Raw genomic sequence first — 27,794 nt, forward strand, 5'->3', positions numbered from 1 at the left:
GAGTTGGCAGCCAGGAAATGCCCTGGAGTGTGTGTCACCTGTCCAGGACGACTTGTTGATTCCCAGGAGCGCCGCCTTTCCGGTCTGGGTCCCCGAGAGGACTGCTTTGCTCACCTGTCCCCTCGGCACGGCCCGGGGGAGCTCCCGACAAGTCCCCGGGATCGCTCTCCCTCCCAACTCCACAGCAATGAGCAAGTTGGGCAAGTTCTTTAAAGGGGGCGGCTCTTCTAAGAGCCGAGCCGCTCCCAGTCCCCAGGAGGCCCTGGTCCGACTTCGGGAGACTGAGGAGATGCTGGGCAAGAAACAAGAGTACCTGGAAAATCGAATCCAAAGAGAAATCGCCCTGGCCAAGAAGCACGGCACGCAGAATAAGCGAGGTAGGCTGGGATCTGGCCCACAGGCAGGAGCCCATCTGCCTTTAGCCCTTCCCTTGGGGACAATCGGCCCACACCACTGAGGTCCCAGATGGCCGGGTTTGCTCTTGCAGTCTTTTCTAGGAACTGGTACTGACTCTTAGGGCCCTGACTAGGGTGAGCTGAGCTAGACGCTGGCACTTATGGCAAAATGTAAGCGGCCGCTAAAAATCTCAGTAATCAAGATGAACAATACTTTAATGCAATACCTAAAGGACTCAGAACCAATGCCAAGAAAGAAATGATGAAGAAAATATCAAAATTTTAAATAAAGATAGGATTGGTATTTTTTTTTTATTTGCCTCTAGGTCTTATATTGTTATGTACAGCACTTCTTTGTTTAAAACTATTTTTTATAATGTGATGATTTGTTCATCGTGGATTTTTTAATATTAATTTTGAATTTTAAAAATATTGCATTAAAATATTATCTGTCTTGATTACTGAGTGTTTTTGCACCCCTGTAAATTTTGCTCCTGGTTCAGCTTTTTCTAGGCCAGCCTTGCTGACTCCAACACTAACTATCAAGTTTTCTGCTGTATGTTTGTATATTAAATTACACATTTTAACTTGCACGTAAATCTTCAGCAAAGCATATTCTAGCGCATTGTGGTTTACCTTGCTCTTCAGCTGTGGAAAGCTTTAGTTGGATGTTCGGCAGTTGAAGTCTTAAAAAAAAAAGAGGAATTAAATATTAAATTTCCTATCACTGACTTTTGGCACACACAAGAGACTTTGAGTTAATAATAATTCTTAATGTTCCTGTTGCACCTTGAACACCTGTTCTTTGCCAGAGTTAATTGATTGCTTCAGTATACAGCTCCTTCTATAGGAATACCACTAAACAACACCTGTGGCACAGATAAAAACTCAGTGAGAAGTTGAAGTGATTTGCACTTGTAATACAGGTTAATGGCAGACCCAGAAAAGGAAGTGGCAATATAGGACTCTGCTTACCACCAAACCCAAATATTTGCATCCTCAAGTTGGGCTTCTTTAGTCATAATGAAACCTTGGGAAGATTTTGGCTCAAGGATTTGGCTACAGGATGCTGCCACTGTTTAATGCAGGAAAGGAAGGATGTCTCAAGGAGCTGACCTTGAGAACTCTGCCTCTTCCCGTAAAAGTGTGACAGCTGTATTTATGCCTACTTACTACCAACAATAAAAAGGCTGTTTTATTGCGTATAACTTTTGCCCATATTATAGCCTGTTTTAGAGGTAAGTACTGATTTCTACTTTTACTTTGTGTCTGAAAATATTCTGGGAAGTTATTCAATGGCAATTTCTAAAGAAAGACCATGTCATTATGGCTTGCTAAAATGTTGTTGGTCATTTTGTAACTTGGCCCTTCCTCTTCAGTTTGATACACACTCTGACATTTGTTTAGCGTCTGTCAAGGGTTTTCTTCCCTTTGCCATCTATTTGGATCTGTGTATAGCTTTGTCTACCATGGTTGCTCAGCAAATATTGGTAGTGGTTGTTGTTTTGAGACAGAGTTTAACTCTTGTTGCCCAGGCTGGAGTGCAATGGCGCGATCTCGGCTCACTGCAACCTCTGCCTCCCAGATTCAAGCGATTCTCCTGCCTCAGCCTTCCGAGTAGCTGGGATTACATGCATGTGCCACCACACCCAGCTAATTTTATATTTTTAGTAGAGACGGGTTTTCTCCGTGTTGGTGAGATGGGTCTCGAACTCCCGACCTCAGGTGATCCACCTAGCTTGGCCTCTCAAAGGGCTAGGATTACAAGCATGAGCCACAGTGCCTGGCCAACACTGGTTTTAAAAATCTGAAAAATTGACCATTTCCTTTTAGGAAGTGGTAAAAATGTAAATTTGCTTTCAAAGACAGAGTGCAAAATAATATGGGTTTTATTGATTTTTTTTCAGAAGTACCCTTCAATTGGCAATGCACAAAAAATGATCTCAATTTGACTTTATGAATAAAGACAAAAAGTTTAAAGACAGTGCTAACTAAGACTATCAATCTAACTTCCTTAAATCAAGAAAGTTATAGATGCAAGTATGAAGAGCAAATAACTTGGGTTTTTTTTTTCTTTTTTTTTGAGACACGATCTTACTCTGTCGCCCAGGCTGTAGTACAGTGGCACGATCTCAGGTCACTGCAGCTTCCACCTCCTGGGTTCAAGTGATTCTCCTGCCTCAGCTTCCCAAGGAGCTGGGATTACAGGCATGCACCACCACGCCCAGCTAAATTTTGTATTATTAATAGAGATGGGGTTTCACCATGTTGGCCAAGCTGGTCTCAGACTCTGGACCTCAAGTGATTCTCCTGCCTCTGTCTCCCAAAGTGCTGGGATTACAGGTGTGAGCCACTGCGCCCAGCCCTAATTTTTAATAGAAAAGTCATTAACTTTGTCCTCAGAAGCTTCACTGGTGTTAGTGTCTGGAAACTCCCAGAGCTTCTAGAGTGACTCTAGGAGTAAGAAGAGGCTGATTAGCATGAGGTCATCTGTAATCTAAGCTATGGAAAGAATTCAATCTTAGGCCCATGCATTGGTAACACGCTCAGTATCAGTACCTTCCAAATAAACCGGATAACTTCATATACTTCATAACTTTGCATACACAGTTACTGTCTTCTATTAGGCACCAAGTGATATAAAATAGTAAAATAAAACCTGATATACTTAGTACTAAATGGTCCCTGTGTGACACAATGCCGTTTGTAGAATGACTGTAATTTAAATGATAATCAGGGTGACATAATTTATGTGCAATTGAAGTTTTATTATTAGAGATAGCTGGTCAGCTAATATATTCTCTGAATGGCCAGCTAGCATTATACCAGAAAAGGCCACACTCCTAGCCACTTCAGATTCTTCAAAGATCAATTTCTCTACAACAACAGAAGCTTTGACAGCATTCTAAATGTCAAAATGAGTTTGACTGGTAAAATGAAAAACTTTTAATTAGCATAATAAATGTTAGAAATGGGGCAGGACATGGTGGCTCATTCCTGTAATCTCAGCACTCTGAGGGGCTGAGGTGGGCACATTACTTGAGGTCAGGAGTTTGAGACCAGGCTGGCCAACATGGTGAAACCCCATCTCTACTAAAAGTACAAAATTAGCCGGATGTGGTCGCGCATGTCTGTAATCCCAGCTACTTGAGAGGCTGAGGCAAAAGAATTGCTTGAACCTGGGAGGTGGAGGTTACAGAGAGCAGAGATGGCACGATTGCACTCCAGCCTGGGCGACAGAGTCAGACTATGTCTCAGTAAATAAATAAATAAATAATAAGTAAATAGATAAATGTGAGAAATGGGATCTCACTGGTGAATTTTTTTTGAGACAGAGTCTCGCTTTGTCACTTAGGGTGGGTTGCAGTGGTGTGATCAGGGCTCACTGCAGCCTTGACCTCCAGGACCCAATTGATCCTTCCACTTCAGCTTTCTGAGTAGCTAGCACCACAGGCATGCACTACCACACCCAGCTATTTAATTTTTTTTTTTTTTTTTTTGTATGGGTGAGGTCTCCCTATGTTGCCCAGGCTGGTCTCATACTCCTGGGCTCAAACGATTCTCCTGCCTCAGCCTCCCAAATTGCTGACAAGAGCCACTGGGCCTGGCCTCACTGGTGAAATTCTAGGTATTTTAAATATGTGGATTGCTAAAACAGTTTAGAGACACTTCCAATACCCTCGCCACCCCACCCCCAGGTATGAACCAGACGTGAGTCTACTAGGTGTATAATTAACTTAACACTAGAATAGTGTCTGAAACTAGATCTCAAATCAGTGCAGTGTTCAGTCTTTAGTTTAGGTGGGTTTCTGATGGAGTGCACCTCTAACAGGGCACAGCACCTACCAGAGAACGTTGCTGTCTTTCTCAGTGAGCCTTTCATGCAGGGTGAATGGGAGCATCTAAAAGTACCTAGAGTTGGGACTTCATTGAGCTCATGGGACAGGTTGGCAAATTATTGTTATATGCTTGCCAGTGTATGTTGTTTAATAATGTATATGCAGAATTTAGTCTGAAATTTGCTTTCATTACAACTCATAGCAAGGTAGTACAGGGGTAGCTAATTCTCCTCCCTTCAAATTTGTTTGGCAGTTATCATCATCATCCACCAAAAAGAACCTGAGTAAACATGAACAAATTGATTTTGCAACACTTACTATCCAAGGCTCTATCGATCCAAAAGAGTAACAGTTGGAGCTTGAGTTATAATTTGGTTAAAAACTCTAGGAGGCCAGAGATTCTTGAATGCAGTTTATTTAGATTACTATGCTATAATTCTTGCTTTATAGGTAGCAATCTACTGTGTGGAAAAGCAAACTTTTAATATATTATTTAATTTTTGTTCTACTTCTTCTGAGCACTGTATCTTAAAGTCACCTGGATGCATGGGGCCCACCCCGATTTATTCTGATATAATTGACTGGAGTGGGGATCAGGCATCTATTTTTTTTTAAAGGGCCCCCACCTGATTCTGACCTGTGGGCCAGGGTTAAGGATGGGGAGCCTAAATCCATAGGAATGTTAATGAGGTGGAAAAACAAGGTCTGTTGCTATACCAGTGCTTCTGACCTCAGGGTCTAAAGGGTATCAATATCTCAGCACACTGTAGAACTCTCCTGCCACACGGATCTGGCAATACACACCTTACAGGTCACTATTCCAACTTTATTTATTTATTTATTTTTTGCTTAAATATAATATCCCTATCTATTTTTTTGCACATTTAATAGAAAGTATCTTGGTGTTGTAGTTAAGAGCCTGGGCTTCAAAGCAGACAGCCAAATAAAGTCCTACGTTTGATTTCCATCCCCGCCGGCCACTTAGTAGCTCAATGACCCTAGATCAATAATTTCGCTTGTCTAATCCTGTTTCCTTATCTGCATAATGGCAACGATGACATAAATCCTTGGAGTTATGGGGATGAATGACATTATTGGGTAAAGCATTTAGTGCAGTGCTTTATAAACATTAGCTCTTAGTATAAACTAATTACATTTTAAAAAGCTGTACTTGGCCCAGTTTTTGGTCAAATTTTGTCTTCTGGAATACCATCAAATAAATCTACTTCATCTGTCCTATGAAGGCCTTTTACATATTTGATGACAGCAATCAATTCTTCAAGTCTCCTGTTCCTTGCCTACCTTTTCCACCCTCCTCAATGACCCCTTACCGTGCTGAGGTTTTCTCACTAGGGGCAGGTCAAGGATGAGGCAGGTGAGATGCCTAGGACACAATTGTGTGACCCTGAGAGTGAGTGCCTCCTTGCAGTTTGCACCCTACATGCCTCTTTTTCCCTCTCATCCTAGTCCTAGCTCTGTTGCTTGCCTTATCCCAGGCTTAGCAGCAACTCCAAATATGTAAATATGTGAAAATGAGTGGATCTAGTCTGGGGTTATTTGTGGGCTGATTAGGATTAAGGGTTGAGATGGAGAGAAAGCAAATTTGGCCAAAACCCCTACTTAGTGTCATTACACATGATTCCAGTGAAAATTGGGTTCGGAGGCTGTTCTATCTCTTCATCAGGTGTCCATTTGGTGAAGTGAGTCTCCAGTACAGAGTCCTCTATTGAATAAGCGCTCTCACTTTGAAGCCTGGGCTGTATTGGTAAGGATGAATTTGCTTTCAGAGTCATGATGTGGACTTGATCTTCCTTGGAGAGAAGGAGTGTGCATAATCCTACTTTTAGCTCGTGGGAAGAACCTCCTCAGTCTCTTAATTTTGCTTTTTATTATAGTTGTCATAGAACTCAACTTTGTAGTCCTCAGGCACTGCAGATCAGAAGGACATCTGTGTAAAGAGAGTCAGCTAGTTAGTTGAATGTCAAACTAGTGATAACAAAACCATGGCTCAGGTTAAACAACACAGCCATAGACTGCGAGAGATTGATGGAAGTTCCCTTGGGAGATATAACTTACCTAGTGACCTCCATTCTTAAGACAGTCTCTCAAAATGTGGCACTCAGATCACCTGCATCAGAATTCCTTCTATATTTCACTCATAAGTATTCACTAAAGATTCTAATTTAGTAGGTTAACTATAGGGTCCAGAAATCTGGACTTTGAACAATTAACTCAATGACTGCTCCCCAATTTGAGAATCTATGAAGTATTATTCAATGAGCTGTTAAACTGGAAGGGATTACTCTCTATTTATTCTGTTTTCTTCCTCACCCATTTGTATTGTTTCTCCCTTCCTCCATCATCACTCAGATAATTGGATGAAATATCTTTCCACCTTTCCCTCTGCTTACTCTTTTTTTTTTCTTTTTGAGACGGAGTCTTGTTCTATCACCAGGCTGGAGTACAGTGGCATGATCTCGGCTCATTGCAACCTCTGCCTCTTGGGTTCAAGTGATTCTCCTGTCTCAGCCTCCTGAGTAGCTGGGACTACAGGTGCGTGCCACCATGCCCAGCTATTTTTTTTTTTTTTTTTGTATTTTTAGTAGAGACGGCTTTTACCCTGTCTCAGACTTATCCAGTATTCAAATTAGAACCAGGCATTAAAATACCTTGTTTTGTGTGCCTTTGATTGTCTGATTATTTTGTACCATACTCAGTATTCTAGGGCCTGGGGAAAAAAGCAAAACAAAACAAAAACCAACGAATGAAAAAAACTCTTATCCCTGGGGCATTAACAACCAATACCTAGGCCAGATCTTACTCCCAATCAACTACCCCTCTCCTGGAAAAGATAGATCAGTGGAAACATGATCCTCCCCTCAACCTTCATCCCTAATTTCCCTCCCTTACCAGAGGCTCCACTTGGGCTTTCACCCCACAGTGGGGAGACCTGAGACATGGGCATCTAGCCCCGGGGACCCTCTTCACTTAAACTGTTGTTTTAAACTTTGAGCTTCCCCACTACCTCCCTCTCTTCTCTGAGCTGTTGCAAGGATCCAATATAGACCAACACTGCACTTGCACACTTAGGTACTGGCCAGCACAGAGTGGCCTGGGCTTGTTATTTCTTTTGTTCTGTTAATACAGTCTCAATTTGAATATGATTTTTCAGATACCCATTTCACTCGCTTTTTTCCCAGTGGATGTGGAAAGAGTTAAAACTCTCAGCCAAGTTACTCTTCCGTGGAAATCAATATGTTCAACTGCATTTAGTATTTGACATTTATTTCTATTAAATATCCTCTTATTTTTAGTTGTTTTAGAATTAAGATTTTAATTCCAATGTTATTGTCTTATATGCAAGCTATTTCTTTGAGTTAAGTTAGCCACAAATTTGATCTGCAGCCTCTATTGTTGTTGTGGAAGTCGTTGTTAAAACATTGAATAAAACAGAACCAAGGACAGAACCTTGGCATGCCACCAGAGGCTGCATTTCAGGATGGCCTTTGCATGATAGCAACCATGTTTCATCAGCTGAGGCGGCAGTCCCCAACCCTTTTGGCACCAGGGACCAGTTTCATGGAAGACAATTCATCCATGGCTGTTTGGGGGTAGAGGGGATGGTTTTGAAATTAAACTGTTCCACCTCGGATCGTCAGGTATTGGATTATCATAAGAAGTGCACAACCTAGATGCTCGCATGCGCAGTTCACAATTGGGTTCTGCTCCTTTGAGAATGTAATGCCGCTGCTCTTGTAACAGAATGTGGAGCTCAGGCCATAAGGCTCGCTGGCCTGCCGCTCATTTCCCGCTTTGCAGCCCAGTTCCCAACAGGACACGAACCAGGGTTTGGGAACCCCCAGAGCTAAGGCGTAATCCCAGTTCGACAGATCAACACTCAATGAATTCAGGTGTTCATCTAGCTATAAATACACCTGACCCACATTTCTAGTCCTTATCATCTTATTTCTCCAGCTTTTTCTCTTTTATTCAGCAATGCCCTCAATATTCCTTGTGAATAATATTCCTAAAACTGAACTGTATTTACGCACCTGGGGTTCACAAATGTTGGCTTCTGAACTGAGAGTATCTTACCTTCATCAGATTCTCTGGAGAGCTTTTAAAAAATGCCACACCAGGAGATTCTGTCTGGAGGGATCTGGAATAAGGTTCAGGATCTTGGTATTCAAAGACTGGGTGATTTTGAAGTGTGTAATGTTTGGAGGCTAGTGGATGGTCTACAGTTTTTCCTTGAGTCAGTATCCAGCAACCAAAAGAAAAGAAGCCTATGAAATTATTTTGGTATTTTTCATAGCTGTGAACTCATATTGGCTTAGAGTAATCATCATCTTCTAACTCCTCAGAAACTGGAGTATTTTTGTTCTAGAATTTTGCTTTTAGTGTGTGTGACACAGTTTGCTGATGGATTGTAGCAACTTCTAGAAGAGCAATTGCTACTGTTTCTTATGTTATATAACATTACATCTAGTTTTTTTCATGAATTTGGAGCAGTATTGTAAATATTTAAACATTTATTATTATTACTCATTTAAATTCCACAAGGATGAAAAGCACTACATTTGGGGAAATATTTACATCAAGCAAATAATAAAATTCCCTTCATTTATACTATTTTGCAGTTTGAGTCAGCCAAAATAAAGTAGAATAAGTTAGAAAAGGTATTGCTAACACCATGATTATGCCAAAGTAATGGGATTTACACAGTTTCAAGGAATTATGGCAAGAGAGTACTATGAGCTTACCTAGACATGTGCTTAGTACAACTAGTTTATTTCTCGGTATTTAGGACTACTTATTTCAGGTGATTTTTTAAGATAACAGAAAAGTACCAGATACTCTAACCAGTGATAAGTAAGACAAGGGATCTAATACTCAGTTAAATAAAAATTATAAGGTTTGGCTTTGGGGGTCAGCTTTGGAATGGGTAAGAATTATCTATTTTGGCATTCATTTTTTGTACTATGCCTAAGTACATGTGAATCTATTTGTACTTTTAAGGAATAAAATTATCACAAAACTTAAAATATACAGATGATGTTAATTTATTTTTAAATATCACATTCTCAATCTGTTTTAGTAAACTAGTTTCGTTTTTGTTTTGTTTTGTGTTTTTGAGACGGAGTCTCGCTCTGTCACCCAGGCTGGAGTGCAGTGGCGTGATCTCAGCTCACTGCAAGCTCTGCCTCCTGGGTTCATGCCATTCTCCTGCCTCAGCCTCCTGAGTAGCTGGGACTATAGGCGCCCACCGCCACACCTGGCTAATTTTTTGTATTTTTAGTACAGATGGGGTTTCACCGTGTTAGACAGGATGGTCTCGATCTCCTGACCTCATGATCTGCCCGCCTCAGCCTCCCAAAGTGCTGGGATTACAGGCGTGAGCCACTGCGCCCGGCCATTTGATAGAAGTTTTAACAAATACACAGTTAGTTTAAAAGTTTGCAGAAAAAATAAAATTTAAAAACCCAAACAAAGTCTGGATTAAATATGAAACACACAGTATGCCACTCTTTGAATAATTGACTTTTCCTGTACTAGACATTTTGATTCTTTACTTCAAGCAGCTGGTACTGATAGGGAATTGCTTGTTGGAAATATTTAGGACCCTATCCAAAGCTTCTAAGATCATGGTTTAAAGCAGTAAGAGCTATTATACCTAGACCAATGGCTCTTCTAACCACTGCTAAGCCCTTTTTTCAGGTATTTCTAATTTGTAGGAATTTCCAGGTAGCTAGAAGGCCCCACTACTATTGCTCTGCACAGCCTCCATCATCTCTTCCCCAATGTACGAATCTAGTGACTTAAAATACCAACACTGTAATCACTACTTGCAAAACAAGACAAGCCCCCAAAAAGCAAGCAAATGAGAATGGTAATTTTAAAATTACAAGCAAGGAAAAGTAGGTCATTTTCTGTTAACAGTTGGGAAGCCTTGCATTAAAAGTTAAACTCTTGATTTAAAAATTAAAATTCAATTTCAACTATCTCGCTTAAATGAAATAAACTTTACATGTGTATGTTTAGCCTAGATGGAAATTTGGAGGAGTAAAATTACGCAACTAAATATTTAACAAACACTTTGGACATTTTATTCTTTATTTAAATATGAAGTCTTAGTGAATCTTTTTGGCTCTATCACATGGTGTTATATGCTATATAGTCATACTGGGCGCGTCTCATTTGCTGTAGTGGTAACGTTGTTCAACAGGCCTTGCTTGCTTAGCAGTGCTATTTACATTATCATTTCTTTCCCTATATTTAATATGTATAAAGTGAAAGCAAATATAACCTTGGAGTTGGAACAAAGATATTACTGTAACTCAAAACTTCTACTGTGTTAACTGTAGAAAAAAATTATGATCGTGGTCAATTAATTTGCAAGTATTTCAAAGACCCCATATATAAGAGCCTATGCTTTATTATTTTGTGAGCAGTTTGAAAATGTTTATTTATGAAAAGTATATTGATTTGTTGGTGTTACTTGTATTTGAAAACATTAAAGAATAGTATAGTTCATCACCAATTTCAAGGTGAATCTATTCTTAAAGAATTTCCAATACTAACAGTCAACTTGAGGAACTATATATTTTTAAAGATTTTTTGACCTTAGGGTCTCAAAGGAATAGTCATAGAAACCAGACAGTGAGACCTGAAAGGGGCTAAAGGAATACAGTTTTCTGGTTCTTGAACTTCAGGTGGTAGAGCACCTGCAAGCCACAGGCACAGAACTATGAAATATTGCTGCATCATATGACTAAGGAATACATTTTTACAAGTAGATAATAGAACCATATTAAATATATATATTATATGTAATAAATGACATCTGTAGGTACACACATCGACTTTGTAAAATTAAGCATAATCAGCTATTTCTGGGTTTTTTCTGTTAAAATTTGCTGGTTTCATATTTATACTTAAAAAATATTCTAGATGATAACAGGCCCACAAAGTTTACCAATTTGTGGGGTTATTAATAACATTAGCAGCAAATAAAAAACTCATTTATTCAATTAGTTATATATTCTGACTGGTATCAAACAATTAATTGGGTTTTCACAAAGAATATCAAATAGATTTTAATTAATGTATTGGTATGTTCGTCGAACATGTTAATTTCTCTTGCCCAGCAATTGACTTCTGAAGCAATTAATTATAAGAGATGAGAATTTCAGTGAGTATTTAAAATAAGTCTGTTATGCAAGTATATCTTCCTTTTTTGACAACTCAAGGCACTTTTAGATCATGAACTTCCCTTCTCAGATTTACCTTTTTTCATATTCTCTTGCATGATATCCTGGTAGCAAGAAATGCCTCATCTTCAAAAACAACCTCAAGCTCTTTAGAATGAGGAGCATCATTTCTGCTGGAAAATAACCTTAATTTCCTTTGCCCATTTGCTATCTCTCTGGAGAAGAGAGAGGGCACTGATCATCCAGCCTATTTTTCTCCTCTTTTATACTTTATAGTATTAATCAATCACCTTTTTTAAACACGAAATTCAGTCCAAAGTTACTAGCTTGCTTATAGCAGTATTGAACTTCCAAATGCCCTTATAATATCTCTTATTTACTTTCTGAAATCTCATTCCTTTTTACTGCTTTCTCAGGCATCTGCTTTAGCATTATATAATCCTATATATCACTGTTGTGTGTTGGTCTTCTTCTAGATTGCTATTTACCCTCCATGTGACATTTAATATTGATGAGACCTCCAGAAATATGGAGGTTACATATAAGATTCAGCTGCTGTGGCAAGCTGGAGTGCAAATCTTTAAAACGAAGACGTGCTCTATATTTAAGGTTTATAGTTCCTAATTTCTAATATATCTCAGTCAGAAACTTTTCATTGGTATGAGATTTGTAGTAGGAGAAAGGGTTGGGGGATGGAAGGAACCTGTTGTGTAATACCTTTTTATCATTCATGTTCTTTATTTACCAGTGTGTTGAGTATACATGTAGACAGTCACCGGGAACTTTATCTACATAGAAGACATGTAACCATATTTCTTTCCATATATGAAAAGAAACGGTAATGTAAATAGAACTGCTCACCGAGTAAGGCCTGTTGAACAAGGTTACTGCTACAGCGATTTCTGCGAAGCCTTCCCTAACCCTCCCAAGAGAGCCTGTAAATTATTCTGCGTACCCATTGCACCTTGTACATCTATCTTCTTATTCTCCTCTACATCTTCTCTACTACTTGAGGTGAAGAATGTAACTTACACATGTCAGTATCCCTAGGAACAGTGCCTATAGTGTAATAGGTGCTGGATAAATGCTTGCTGAATGATGAATAGGTGATTGCCCATTTCATATTTTGTCTCTCTCTCAGACTGTAGCCTTATTTCTTTGTCCCTCCAGTGCCTAACACAGTACCAGACATGTCATAGATCTTTAATACATGCTTGTTAAGTGACTGAAATAAATGAATACAGAGTATTTTTTAAAAGTAAAGAAGTTCAGTGAAATTCATAATAGGACGCCTCTGGCCACATGGGTGTTAAAATTTTCGAATATTCCCCCAGTTCTTTTCAATCTAACCTGTAACATTGAGCAGATATATTTTGTTTTTATTTCATTTGGGAAATGTCTATGATGATGCTTATTCAGATTGAGCTTTTTGAAAACCAAAACAATTGCCATAAATAGAAGGTATTGTTTAATTAATGAGGTGATTTGTATATGGGTAAGAACAGGGCTTACACTAAAGTTCCTCAAATAAAACATGATCACGAGCCTTCCCAGTTAAAAGCAAAAAATGACATAAGCAATTATGTGTGACATGTCTCTTAAACATTCTCATATCTGGGCTTACTCTTCAGAGCCTCATCTTTTAGCTCTTCTCTAGAGATCATTCCTGGGACAGAGAAGAGCTACTATAATGCAGTTTCATATTTCAAAAACAGGTTTGTCTGTGTTCACTAGATATAATGATTCCTAAAAGGTTCTTCCTGTGTGCTGACTAATGGATTAACAATACAGACGTTTATATACCCCAAATGAATGAAGAACAAGTTGACTTTTAAAACCAAAACGCCCTATACATTACATGAGCAATGAAACTGAAACTCTTTTCTGCTAGTTGAAATTATTTGGCATAAGTGACTGAAAGCCTTCCTCCCTTGGCAGCATATTGGAGTTGCATAGGAATAGTTAAATTTTGGTTCAAATGGGTAATTTTTGCATTTTAGTTCCAATCCCCAATGGGCTGCTGTAAGGACTCTTCACGTATCCTGTTAGCAATAGTACATAAAGGACATTGTTTTGCAACTCCACTGCTGAAGGAACATCACTATTATGCAAGGAGACAAAAACCCTGGCTGTTTCTCTACCACAGAGCAATACAGTAGATTCCTTTGTCTTAGAAAGAATGTTGTCCAGGTCTCACCAGCTGCCTAAAAGCACATACAGGAGTTTGGAAGATTGAACTACACCTTCTATACAGGTTAAATTTCACAGCTCTGAAAATGTCCTTTTAGGCCAAATCAGGAATAATGCTTGATTTGCAGCACTTGTTGCATGCCTTTGAAAATATACAGTTGCTTCTTTCCCAAATTGTTTATTAGGGAACAAGGTTAAGTCCTGTCCGGCTCATGACATATCAGTGGTATCATCATTTCATATAAGAAACAGCTCACTGAGAGACTCACACTTCTTGGCTATTTGAAACAAAAGCCTCCTGTCTTAATGTTTGGGAGAAGCTTAACGTGCCAGGAAGAAATCACAGTAAATGTCAAGTATCCTAGGCTTTGATCCAGCCATGCAGAAGTTACTGGTTTCATTCACACAGGTTTTTAGAAAAATTTAAAATAGCATGTAAAAATTGGGGAATTTTGCGTGAAAATCCAGATTTCTTGCTTCTTTTAAACATGTGGTAGGCTGGGACTACAGGTCTACAAGGCAGCCTGGCACTGAATCCCAGCAGTGCTGCTTCCATTAGATCAGGTTTATGATCCCAGGTCACTGGGGTCTCCAGTTCTTCCTCTTGACTCCCTTATACTGAGGCCAGTGTCTGTTGCTCTGTATTGCCACCATTACACTAGTTTTTATTTTTATAGAAGAGAAACATTTCTTTTTCTTTCTTTCTCACAGGCGAAAAAACAAAGAAGGCCTTTTCCCTGACCTTCTAGATGCTTCAGTTAATTTCATTACCTGCCTGGCTCCCTCTGAGTTTGGGACTCTGGTTGGGCCAATATGTAGTGTGTGGTATGGGAATTACAATGTAAATTGAGATCCCAAGTGTTGGTGAAGTTTAAAATTTTTCCAAAATATTTTGAAAGGCAGAAACCATATTAAACATAGGTGTTTAAAATTATGCCCAAACCAGAACTTATTATTACTAATGACTAACAATTTCATTAGTCATTAGTGAGGTTCAGTGTCATACCATGAGAGTCCCACCATGTGGTTCTGACAACCTACAAGGGAAATGATGATGATAAAGATCCCTAATATTTAGTAATCACTCACTATGTGCCACTGCACTAAACAATTTATGAATGCTATTTCATTTAGTTCTCAACAACCAAATGAGTTATATCTCCATTTTTCAGTAAGCAACTTATGTAAAACCGCATAGTCTTGCCTGTGAATGAGGGAGCCTAGATTTGAAGGTAAACAACTCTAGCGCATGATGTTCTATTGTTGTCTTCTAGGTACAATTGTTCTTGTCAATCAGGTGGGGGAACGTCACTTAAGATGAGTTCAGGTCATGCATCACGATTATTACACACAGGTATTAAGTGGTTTAGGTAGAATTAAAACACAGGTCTAGAGCTTCAGAGCTCCACCCTTTATACCAAATTGCTTTTCTAGATTTTCAGAAGATTATCTAAAATTAATTTTTACTAAGAAATATGACATTTTTTAAATGGAGAACTTAAAAAATTGCTCAAAAAAAAAAATATGATGCCTTAGGGTCGATGGGTACCAGTTCGGTTCCAAATATGTATAGATACTGAACCAGCCTGACAAGATAGGGAGGACATGCACTCTGAACATTCCACTTCCGGGTATGTTGGGTGGAGATGTATATTTGCAGTTTAGCTTCTTAGGCTACTCTGCTGAATAATAATGTTGGCTGTACCTATTGAAATGTAGAAATGTTTTGTAATATTATGTTTCTATTGTGATGAGGTATGGTAAAACAAATGGGTAATTTGTTATGTGGTAGTCTCAGAAATAAGATATGCAAGCTCAGGGCTGGGCGCGGTGGATCACGCCTGTAATCCCAGCACTTTGGGAGGCCGAGGCAGGTGAATCACGAGGTCAGGAGATCGAGACCATCTTGTCTAACACAGTGACACCCCGTCTCTACTAAAAATACAAAAAAGTAGCCGGGCATAGTGGTGCATGCCTGTAGTCCCAGCTACTTGGGAGACTGAGGCAGGAGAATTGCTTGAACCAGGGAGTCAGAGGTTGCAGTGAGCCAAGATTGCACCACTGCACTCTAGCCTGGTGACAGAGCGAGACTGTCTAAAAAAAAAAAAAGCAACCTTAGTAATTATGAATGTTGTATAAATTGCTACTATTTATTTACTTGCTACATCCCTGCCATTCACAGGGACTGTATAAGATGTTTTCCATAAATTATCACTAGTTCTTATAATCACCCAGCCTGATATAATCCCCATTTTCAGAACAGCAAACTAAAGCTCAAGGAAGGGATGTGACTTGCCCAAGAACACACATCTGTGAAGTCATGGAAGAAGGATTCGCACTCTGGTGTCAAAAGGCCACACTCTTTCCATTATACCATGCTGTCCTTGTCCTATGTGCAAAATTATCAAATTTATTCACTTACTATCTATTCATTTTATTTCTGTAAAATGGCCAATATCTACTCTTGGGATTCTTGTGAGAATTAAATGTGATAAATCACATAATGCACATAAAGCATGATTTAGAGTATCTGGTGGAGGGAATTTCTAAGTGGCAAAGTGTTCAAGGGGAAGCAGAGCATAAAAGTTTGGAAAATTTGCAGCCTGATGATGTAATAGAAAAGAAAATCTCATTTTCTGAGGAGAAATTCAAGCTTGCTGCAGAGATGTGCATAAGTAAGGAGGAGTCTCATGTTAATCACCAAGACAATGGTGAAAATGTCTCCAGGGCATGTCAGACACCTTTGTGGCAGCCACTCCCATCGTAGGCCTGGAGGCCTAGGAGGGAAAAATGGTTTCCTGAGCCTGACCCAGGGCCCCCTGCTGTGTGCAGCCTAGGAACTTGGTGCCCTGCATCCCAGCTGCTCCAGTTAAAAGGGGCCAAGGAGGCTGGAAGGGAATCAAAGGGCCCAAGGTACAGATTGGGCCATGGCTTCAGAGGGTGCAAGCCCCAAGCCTTGGCAGCTTCCACATGGTGTTGAGCCTGCAGGTGTGCAGAAGTAAAGAATTGAGGTTTGGGAACCTCTGCCTAGGTTTCAGAGGATGTATGGAAACACCTGATGTCCAGGGAGAAGTTTGCTGCAGGGGCAGAGCCCTCATGGAGAACCTCTGCTATGGCAGTGCAGAAGGGAAATGTGGGGCTGGAGCTCCCACACAGAGTCCCCCCTAGGGCACTGTCTAGTGGAGCTTTGAGAACAGGGCCATCATTCTCCACACCCCAGAATGATAGATCCATCAACAGCCTGCACTGTGTGCCTGGAAAAGACGCAGACACTCAATGCCAGGTGTGAAGGCAGCCAGAAATGGGGCTATACCCTGTAAAGCTCCAGGGGCGGAGCTTCCCAAGGCTGTGGTAGACCACCTTTTGCATCAGCATAACTTGATGTGAGACATGGAGTCAAAAAAGGTCGTTTTGGAACTTTAAGGTTTAATGACTGCACTATTGTATTTTGGACTTGCATGGGGCCTGTAGCCCCTTTGTTTTGGCTAATTTCTCCCATTTGGAACAGGTGTATTTACCCAATACTTCTACACCCATTGAACTTGCTTTTGATTTTAGAGGCTCATAGGCAGAAGGGACTTGCCTTGTCTCAGATGAGACTTTGGACTTGGACTTTTAAGTTAATGCTGGAATGAATTAAGACTTTGGGGTCTGTTGGAAGGGCATGGTTGTGTTTTGAAATGTGAGGACATGAAATTTGGGAGGGGCCGGGGTGGAATGATATGGTTTGCCTGTGTCCCCACCCAAATCTCATCTTGAATTCTAGTCCCCACAATCCCCATGTGTCATGAGGGACCAGGTTGAGATAACTGAATCATGGGGATGGTTTCCCCCATCCTATTCTCATGATAGTGAGTTAGTTCTCACAAGATCTGATGGTTTTATAAAGTGCTTCCCCCTTTGCTAGGCTCTCATTCTTCTCCTTTGGGCTGCCATGTGAAGAAGGACGTGTTTGTTTCCCCTTCCACCATGATTGTAAGTTTCCTGAGGCCTCCCCAGCCCTGCAGAACTGCTAGTCAATTAAACCTCTTTCCTGTATAAATTACCCAATCTCAAGTATGTCCTTATAGCAGCAGGGGAATTGATTAATACATTCTCCTTGTAGTGATTTTTCACCTCCCTGTTTAGCTGTATTCCTAAGTATTTTATTCTTTTCTTTGGTAAGCCTCTGTTGAGTGTGATGTTGTAAAAAGGACTTTAAGCCATTTGACTTACAAAATTATTTCAGTTCTTTCCTAAAAGACAGATTAAACAAATTTTCCTCTATAAAAAAGTTTGTATATAACAAGGAAAAAATGAAAAAAAGAGAAAAAATGTAAGTGCTGTTCATCAAGAACTTAAATTGTGGTGTTATACCTGGAGAGGGAGTTGGAGCAGAGCTTGAGGATCCCCAAACCTCAGGAAGGGGTGAGGAAGGACTGTCACCACTTATAAGAAAAATAAAGATGTCCCATACCTAGAGGCAAGCCTTTCTTTGGTAACCGTAATAATCCTCTGCTTGTGTACCTGCCCCACCTTTTTCTTACACAGAGCTATGGGCAACCTTCCCTTTAGGAGAGAGGCCTTGTGGGGAAACACTCTCACATAACGACAAGATGCACAGCCACTTAAATGAACTCTTCCAGTCTGTCATAATATTTATAAATATGAACCTATAATAGATCAGAAGAATTTTGAGGAAAGGTAATTGCATGAAAGAGAAGAATCAAGATAAGCAACACAAACAATGGAACCCAGGAGAACAGAGGTAATGTCAGAAATAAAATATGTTACAAATAAAACTAGTGTTAGTATCTTCAGGGAGATTAAAGAGGCAATTACATCTATAAAACAAGAATAGGCTGCCATTAAAAAATGAGCAACTAAAGAACAAGTTTTTAGAAGTTAGAAACATAATTTTTTTTAAAAAAGGTAAAAAAGTAGAATGAATATTGCTGAAGACTAAATTAGTGATCTGAAAATAAAATCAAGGAATTCTCCCAGAACATAGATCAAAAAGACAAGGAGGGCTGGGTGTGGTGGCTCACACCTGCAATCTCAACACTTTGGGAGGCCAAGGGGAGTAGGACTGCTTGAGGCCAGGAATTTGAGACCAACTTGGGCAGTATAGCAAGACCCTGTCTCTACAAAAAAATTAAAAAAATAGCTGGGTATGGTGACATGTGCCTGTAGTTGCAGTTACTCTGGAAGGATTGCTTGAGCCAGGAATTCAAGGCTGCAGTGAGCTGTGATTGTACCACTGCATCCAGCCCGAGTGACAGAGTGACTCCATGTGTCAAAACAAAAAATATATAGGATAGAGCCAAAGAACACAATGTTCGTCTTATATTATGGCATTTCAAAAGAGAGAAAACAATGTTTTCAGGGTGTGTGTGTAATTGTATATATAATTAAATAAAAATAATAGAAATTTCAGAAGAGAGTAGACAGAAATACAGGGGAGAAAGGAGTGATAAAAAAATAATAGGATACAATTTTTTCAAGCTGAAGGAAGATTTGAGTCTTCAGATTGAAAATACTCACTGAATGCTCAGTTGGAAAAAGCAAAAAACAAAAGACACATACCTAGATGCATACTGGTTAAATTTTGTAACTCCAAAGTGTAAAAGAAAGTCTTTAACATTTTTGGAGAGGAAATAAGAAAAGAGATTATCTGCAAAGGGATGAGAATAATTTTATTATCAAGCTTTTAAAAAGTTAGCTATTCAAAGATAATCTTTTGAAATATTTTGAACCTAGCATTCTGTAAAAATCCAAACTGTCACTCAAGTTTGAGGCAAAATAAAGACATATTCAGACTTACAGGCATTCAAATAATTTATATCTATGTACCTTTTCTGGAAAGTGTAATACTGTAAGTTTTACTCCAGTAAAATAAAGAAGCAATCCAAGAAAGAGGACAATATAGAATACAAGAAGCAATAGTAAGAAATTTATAAATGATTGTTAAAATTGTGTCTATGAAGCTTAGGACAATTGTTAAGAAAGATTTCCTTAACATTGGAAAGTATAATAAAAAAAAAACTCTGTGAATCATCAGGGACTAATAAAATGGCAGATTCAGTCAAACCTTTCAGAGTTTGGAGTGGGAAGGGAATCTTATTTGGGAACAATAAATTAGAGATACTGAGTAATTTTCAACATAGAAGAAAACTTGTTTAATTATATGTGTCTTAAGGGTATCCATTAAGAGAATAAATTCAGTATATACAATTGTCCAACAATTAAAGGGAAAAAATGAACAAAGAAAATTTAATGAATCTATATAAAGACAAGAAAGCAGAAAGAAAACAAAAAGCATAACAAACAGAAAACACAAAAAAGATGACAATAAAGAGATGGTATTAGATAGCATACCAGTTACTAACTACAATAAATAAGACCGAGTGAAAATCTTACATTAAGTAACAGAGACTATCTAAATGGGTCAAAAACAATCATAAAAAGTAAACACTCATGTAGAGTAATATAGGTGTCTTTATATAAAATCGAATAAAAACAATTTTGAAATAGTGGTCTATGTAAAGATTTTTACAGACAAATTGTAATAAAAAACTGGCATATTAACTTAATAAAACAAAATGGAATTCAAGGCAAAAAAGAATGAATGGGATAGCGAGTAATACTTGATTACAATAAAAATCCACCAAGAAAGTATAATGGCTATGAGCCTTTGTGCACTGTAGAAAAAGCACTGGAATGAATCAATCAAATCTGTTGCAATTGCAAGTATAAGTGGGCCAAAACAGAAGAGAGAGTTCTCTCCAAAATCTCTGTTGTGATAACTTACCTGCTTTACACTGAAACCATAAAACCATTTGCGTTCTTTTGCCAATTCCATTTAGTTATCACTTATTTCCGTATTAACATTCTGCTGCTGCTCTTTTCGCGCTCTCTCCTGAAATGCATTATGAAAACATATATTTTAGGGCCTTTTTTGGTTGCCTTCCAAGGTGCCACAGTCAAGAGGGCTCTACTTGTTTCGTGGTTTCAGAGTGAGGCAAGTTAGGTTATCTTACTAAAACGTTAATGGGAAGATTATTTGGTTATCATTTCTCTGAAGGCCCTGCTCTTTTCTCTCACCATTGTGCCATCTGATCCTTGAATACAACTCTAGCAGTGCTGAATTCATGGATGCTCACAGTTAGATGTAACCTCAATAGCCATCTCAAAATAATTTCAGACCAAGACATACAGCTCAGCATTCTAAGTTCTTGTTCCAGCTGTCACTGTCTTCCTTTAAGCAAGTCACTTCACTTCTCTGGTCTCAATGAACTTGCCTTTAAGAAAATGGAGCTAGAATCAACTGTCATTGAGGTCTTTACATTCTCTAAAGGTTTGCTTTTCTATTGAGTGATTTTTACTCATATTTTTATCCTTTTTCTAAAATCTGACATTGACAAAACATTTCTATGGCATATGTTTTGGAATAGGAAAACTGACTTTCCATCTGCTTACACTTGCCAGATCTTTGGAAGAAAAGACTATTAAAATATTGGAGACGGTACTAGTTGGTGTAGGTAATTGAGAGGACAATGTGAGTCATTCATTTCTCAGGTTTATTTTGGTATATTCATTGGCCTTAGGTACAAGCAGGTCTAAGTCCATAGTGGTGCTGAGCAAACATCTCTTGAGTTAATGTCTCTTTCTCTTTCCTAATAAATGTAGCTTCTCTCTTATTTAGCTGCATTACAGGCACTAAAGAGGAAGAAGAGGTTCGAGAAACAGCTCACTCAGATTGATGGCACACTGTCTACCATTGAGTTCCAGAGAGAAGCCCTGGAGAACTCACACACCAACACTGAGGTGTTGAGGAACATGGGCTTTGCAGCAAAAGCGATGAAATCGGTTCATGAAAACATGTGAGTGACTCTGGTCTTCCCCTGAATCATAAATTCCCTCAGTGTTGGGAAGAACTTTTGGAACCATATGATGATTTTGGCAGGAATGGGTTTACTCATTTGAGGCTCTTTGACATGTTGAATAAAATACGTCTCAGAGAAAGATTAAAGGTTATAGCAACAACAACAAGAAAGACCATGAAGAAAGAAAGGGCATTCATTTTTGCCTGTAATGTTTCCCGGTTACTTTATGATTGCTGGAAACTGTACCTGTAAATATTTTAATTCTACAGTTTAAAAAAGACTTCAGTTTCAACCTGTGTGAGGGTGTTAGATCTATGGGATAGTGGCTGTCAAACTTTGGAGGGAATCAGAATCACGTGGAGAATAAATAAAGAGAACATAGATGCCCAGGCTCCTTGAACTTGCAAAGTGTTTGGGTCCATGTGATTCTGATGCTAACTAGTGTCTGAGAACCACTGACACAGAAGAACAGTCATGAGCATGGATTTCGGGGTCAAATTTTCTGGGCTATAATCCCAGGTCAACTGCTGACTATCCCTTGGGCAAATTACTATACCTTATTCAGTTTCCTTATATGTAAATTAGAGATGATAATAGTACTTACTTACCTCGTGGTTATTGTGGGATTCGATGAGATACTAGATATAATGCACTTAGTATAGTTCCTGGCACAAAGTGAGCACTCAATAATTAATATTCACAATTTGCTTTACATTCACACTGGGCAATATGTCTGGGACCTCATCCTTTCCTGATACTGGACATGATAGTGGAACCTGGGCCAAGGATGCACAAGAGCAATGAGTGTCTAAGAGATGTAGACACATTTCCGTACAGTGGGAAAAGGTGAAAAAGGTGGCAGTTGGGGGCAGTGAAGACAACCTTGCCAACATTTTCTATTCTGAATAATTCATTAACAATCAGCTTTCATTTTGACAGCTTCAGGGAGATATTAGATTCATTATCACAGTCAAAATTCTCTATTGCTTTTGGATACTAAAATGTATTACAAAATCAGCCTTTCTCTCCAGGCAGCTTGGCAGCATCATACCATTGTATTACATTTGAGAAAAATTTGTTCCCAGGCCCAAAGTTTAGCGATACATTTTTTCATACTCCTTTTAGAAATAAATATATTTGTTTTATATTTATTATAAATAGGATAATAAGGTTTAGAGATAAGGGATGGTCATAAGGAGGTAAAAGTATTCTTTTGGATTATTGCATGAAAATATGTCAAAATAGCTCCTATAGAGTCAGAGAAACTCACAAAAAAATTACTTCCACTAGGAATCAAACTTTTGATATTTAGACTACTTAATAATGAGGGACATTGTCAGTTCTCTTATATCCAATCTGTTTGGCCTAGTTTCAGAGTTGGAGGAATTATTCAGAGACAAGCTACTATAGAAACATTCCAGAACCTGGCATGTAGACACCGAGATGCTTAGGCGGGTGTTTAGCAGCCAGTGAAGCTCAGGTGTTAGAAAATGTCTTCAAAGCAGCTATCCATCCTGAGCCAGTGGCCACCTAGATTTATTTGCTGCAGTTGCTGATTCTTCTGAGGGCTGTATACGTTTAATCCTGCTCTCTTTAGTAACCTCTCAGGGCATCACCGCTATGGGAAAACCCTCAGGGAGCCAGGATCTCAGAGCTGCTAAGTGTTACAGAAAATAGATCTCTAGACCCAGCGTTTAGCTTCAACAAAGGGCTGCCGTCAGATGGGGGCTCCTGAGAGCTGCCAAAAGCTCATTTGGTTCCAGTGGTCCTGGTGGTCTGTGGCAGTGTTTCCTGCAGAATTGATACACAGCAGCATGTATTTAAATTTGTCATATGCCCTACCAGACAAAATTTCAAAATGGGTCTATAAATACTGATAGTTATAAAATACTTTTATTTTTAGTGAGTTCCAAATGTAATAGGTATTTACTTAATGTTTGTAATATATGGATTATTAAGTTTTAAAAATATAAGTTACCTTTAAAGTTTATAAATATCATCAGGAATATATATCCTACTCAAATAACTAAGAACTTATATTAAATGAACTTTTTAATATAGGATTATATCTAAACTCATAATTATAAGTTAAAGTTCTAAAATGTTCAACAAAATATGATTTCCCAGGGATCTGAACAAAATAGATGATTTGATGCAAGAGATCACAGAGCAACAGGATATCGCCCAAGAAATCTCAGAAGCATTTTCTCAACGGGTTGGATTTGGTGATGACTTTGATGAGGTACGTAAGCCAATATGAAGAATGCAGGATTGTGGCTGCTATAAAGAGTAGGTTCCCGTCGTATACAGTAGGCAGCTTCCTTTACTACTGAAAGAACAAGTGATATTTCTCAGAAAGATACTTCTCTTAAGAGAAAAATAAAGTGTTAGTAGCTCTGATTTAAAGGAAAGATTAATATAGTTTGGCAAACAGCCACCTAGTTAAGTTTTCAGCTATTAAGGAAAGAACAGCATGTGATTATGTAAAGTTAGTGACTTTTAATGGTTGAAGCCTAAACAGCCCCATTACAAGGAACTGAGTGCTCGCACATCTGGGTAAAACAAAGTAGACTTTGTCATTCTGCATGAAACAGATGTATCATGCTCTGTAGCTGTTAAATTAGAGGTTAGGCTGCCTCTGTTTATTACTCAGACTATGAAATCAAATAAATGTGGAGTGGCATTATTAACACACACATTCCATTTAGATTAATCAGTCCAATAATACAGACAGACTATAATTATAATGATGATGTCTGCACTGTGAATTTCAATTGTTCTGCTCAAAGCACACACAAGTGGGACTACTACAGATTTAGGAATATTTCCAAAGCTTGGATTAGCATGGCAAAGAATCCAACTTCCTGCATCTATGTGGGATTAAAAATAGTACATTTAGCAAGTAAGACCTGGTTCCATGGAATCCCCAAAAATGAGAATGGGGTATCAACACCTTTTAAAAATGGTGTAGACAAGGGGTCAGCAAAAATTTGGCTTGCAGGCTAGATTCTTCCCATGACCTGTTTTTGTACATCCCATAAGCTCAGGATGGGTTTCACGATTTTAAAGTGTTGTAGAAAACGATGACAACAAAGGAGACCATGGGGTAGAAGAAAACATGCAGCCTGCAAATCCTGCAGTATTATTATTTGGGCCTTTACAGAAAAAGTTTTTCAACTCCTGATGTAGACTAATAAGCATCTAATGAGTACATTATGATATGGTGGAAAGGACTCTGGGCTTGTGTGGACATCTGGGCTCTATCATTTGTTGAAAACTTTGTGTAAGTCCCTTTTACTTTTCTAACTCTTAGTTTTCTTATCTATGATAATGAAGATTATTGGATCACTGGATTATCTCCAAAACATCTTAAGTTCTAAAATTCTTTTCTCAATGGTCTTAGTGTTTGGTACCTAAAAGATGAAAATGGTGGAGGAGACAATTGCTCTGTTGTTAACATATTGCTAAAGAAAATATTAATATGTTTCTGCTGCTGTTGATAATGATGATGTATTACTGGCAATTCTGGGCATACATTCGGCATAGGATAGCTTGTTTTGCTGTTACTATGTTTATGGTATTTGTCCCTAATTGTTTTGTGAGCAGAAATAGGACACCAGGGTATTCATTCTGATGCCATTTTATTCATATAGCCTGTGGAGATCCATCAAGTACACCACTATATTGACTGTGCTATTTCATACGGCCCAATGCTATACACCTTCATATTTTCTTCTCTTTTTATGAGGCGAATTTAATAGAGGTCAGACAATCTTTAGTTTGCTGCAGTTCTGATACCCACTGACTTAATCAAATGTTGTGTTTGGCTTAAATATCTTCTCTCTTTCCCCACATTCCCCATTCCCCTTTACTCTTTCCCCACAATACTCTCACATTAATATTGGATAATTATTTGTTTATGTGCTTTCCTCCCACATTTGAGTGTAAGCTCCTTGAATATAGGGAGTGTTGATTCAACTTTGCATCCCAGCACTGGGTTCAAAACCTGTCCAGGAGTCAGTGCTCAATAAATTTGTTGAATAATGAATGAATGATTCTCTCATTTGTTATTCTTCCATGAAAGAAAAATCTACTTGGTTGAATATAAGGTGTCCCAAGTCATTTCTAATAGTGACGACCTCATAATTCTGTCAATGACAAGTTTAGTTGTGACTCCCAAATGCTCTCTGAGAGGGGTTAGACTCCGCTTGAGGACTTGTGGAGCCAGTGAGATCTGAACTATCTGAGTCATCTCAGAATTGGCATAAGGTGACTTACATCTTTAAGGTCTCAAACTAGCCTTGTCTCTCAAAAGTTCTTGGAATAGAGAATAGTTTAAGATTAAATCAGACTCTCTCAGACTATTGCTAAAAGAAAGAAATATGGTATACCTATCTTGAATTGAACTTTTCTTAACCCAAATGCACAACATAATTTATATTGGCTTTGGTGATTTGATAAAAGAACCATAGTATCTTTGATTCTTTTTACTCTGTGCGTTATGGTTTTGCTATACCTGTTGTTTTATTTTCTATAGCATTCGCCCGAAGAAAAGCATTTATTTCCACCAATTAACATTTTGTGGATTCTAAACAGTAGAAAAGAACACATTGGAAAGATGACAGGCAAGGTGTAAATTTCCCAGAAACTGTGGGGAGGTTATATATTCAGCTAGCACAAATTACTTGAATGGCTGTTTACTGAAGTATTAGAAGATTAACTACAACAAATTTGCACAACCCAGAATATTCATTTTTTAATCATTGCTCAGTGTTGCAAAAAAGACTTAGTTTTAAAATAAATATTCCATTTCACTGGGTTCTCACATATCAATTGGGTAGCAGATGTTCTTGTTATTGTGTTTGAGGAAACCCACGTCTTGAAACGTTAACTTCGTAATTCTTCCTTTCTCCTGTGTTCAGGATGAGTTGATGGCAGAACTTGAAGAATTGGAACAGGAGGAATTAAATAAGAAGATGACAAATATCCGCCTTCCAAATGTGCCTTCCTCTTCTCTCCCAGCACAGCCAGATAGAAAACCAGGCATGTCCTCCACTGCACGTCGATCCCGAGCAGGTCTGTTACCCAACTCAACTACATGTGGTCAGATAGTTGCCTAAAATGATAGCCAGGCCCATTCTTTTTAGCACATGTTTTTGATTTCATATTGAACACATTTTTATATGTAATTCATACTGTTTTCTATGCTGAAAGTGTGAATCTCACCAATTACTAATTTTTATCTATTTTATGTTCCAGCATCTTCCCGGAGGGCAGAAGAAGAGGATGATGATATCAAACAATTGGCAGCTTGGGCTACCTAAACTAAAATGCATTTTTTGATACATAAATTAATGAGCTGTAGATAAAAATACAAAAAATGTTTTTGCCAAGTTCAGAAGTTAACAAAGACTGTGTTTTATAATTATACTGAATGAATAATTGTGTTTTAAGCCTCCTAAGTAAAAGTAAAAAATGCGTCATTTGTATACATATACTCAGTGATGGAGGCCGGGCACGGTGTCTCACGCCTGTAATCCCAGCACTTTGGGAGGCTGAGGCAGGTGGATTACTTGAGTCCAGGAGTTCGAGTCCAGCCTGACCAACATGAAGAAACCCCGTCTCTACTAAAAATACAACAATTAGCGGGACATGGTGGTGGGCACCTGTAATCTTAGCTACTTGGGAGGCTGAGGCAGGAGAATCGCTTGAGCCCAGGAGATGGAGGTTGCAGTGAGCTGAGATCATGCCACTGCACTCCAGACTGGGCAACAGAGGGAGATTCTGTCTCAAAAAAAAAAAAAAAAAAAAGATGCATTTAGCATAGCTGGGAAAAATAACGTTATTTCCTATGCAAATGATGTGTATCCATGTACCCATGGTAAATGTAAATATACTGTGTCTCTTTTGGGAGCAACTTCTAGTAGAGGAGTCTTTCATGAGTCTCTACATAAGTAGTTTCACTTGAGTTTTGCAGTTTGAAATCTTAAAGGAGCTTTAATTGACATTTATTATACCAATTAAGCTTGGAATGGGGCAATGGATGCATTTCCCAAAATGTCTGAAAGCACTAACAGCTTACATTGCTGAGTGAGAATCTCCTGGGTGTAATTTAGCCACTTAGGGATCTGCGTGAACACTCCCAGGCCGTTATGATGCTGTTATGGCTTCAGTGTATAAATGCATGAGTGTTGTTTCTGTTCTGTTTGATGCTCTCTTGTATATTTATTTACACTTTACAGAATATTCCTTGTAAATACATAAAAATATTGGCAATTAAAAGTGTATATTGAA

The 27,794-nt window shown here is 38.6% G+C and overlaps 1 protein-coding gene across 1 annotated transcript; it reads left to right on the plus strand.

The window, feature by feature from the left end:
- On the plus strand, positions 1–27,794 carry CHMP4C (charged multivesicular body protein 4C). The gene is made up of 5 exons (XM_025393935.1): positions 1–377; positions 21,320–21,497; positions 23,628–23,742; positions 26,423–26,576; positions 26,760–27,794. The coding sequence occupies exons 1-5, from the start codon at positions 188–190 to the stop codon at positions 26,822–26,824; spliced, it is 702 nt and encodes a 233-aa protein (XP_025249720.1). The 5' UTR covers positions 1–187; the 3' UTR covers positions 26,825–27,794.

This window comes from Theropithecus gelada, chromosome 8 (genome assembly GCF_003255815.1).
Source record: "Theropithecus gelada isolate Dixy chromosome 8, Tgel_1.0, whole genome shotgun sequence".
NCBI lineage: Eukaryota > Metazoa > Chordata > Mammalia > Primates > Cercopithecidae > Theropithecus > Theropithecus gelada.

Bases quoted from the DNA above. Each gene is read 5' to 3' on its own strand.
- CHMP4C (XM_025393935.1), top strand. From the start codon at position 188: ATGAGCAAGTTGGGCAAGTTCTTTAAAGGGGGCGGCTCTTCTAAGAGC. The intron at 21,498-23,627 runs GTGAGTGACTCT...ATGATTTCCCAG, and splicing joins AAATCGGTTCATGAAAACAT to GGATCTGAACAAAATAGATG. The intron at 26,577-26,759 runs GTCTGTTACCCA...TTTATGTTCCAG, and splicing joins TGCACGTCGATCCCGAGCAG to CATCTTCCCGGAGGGCAGAA.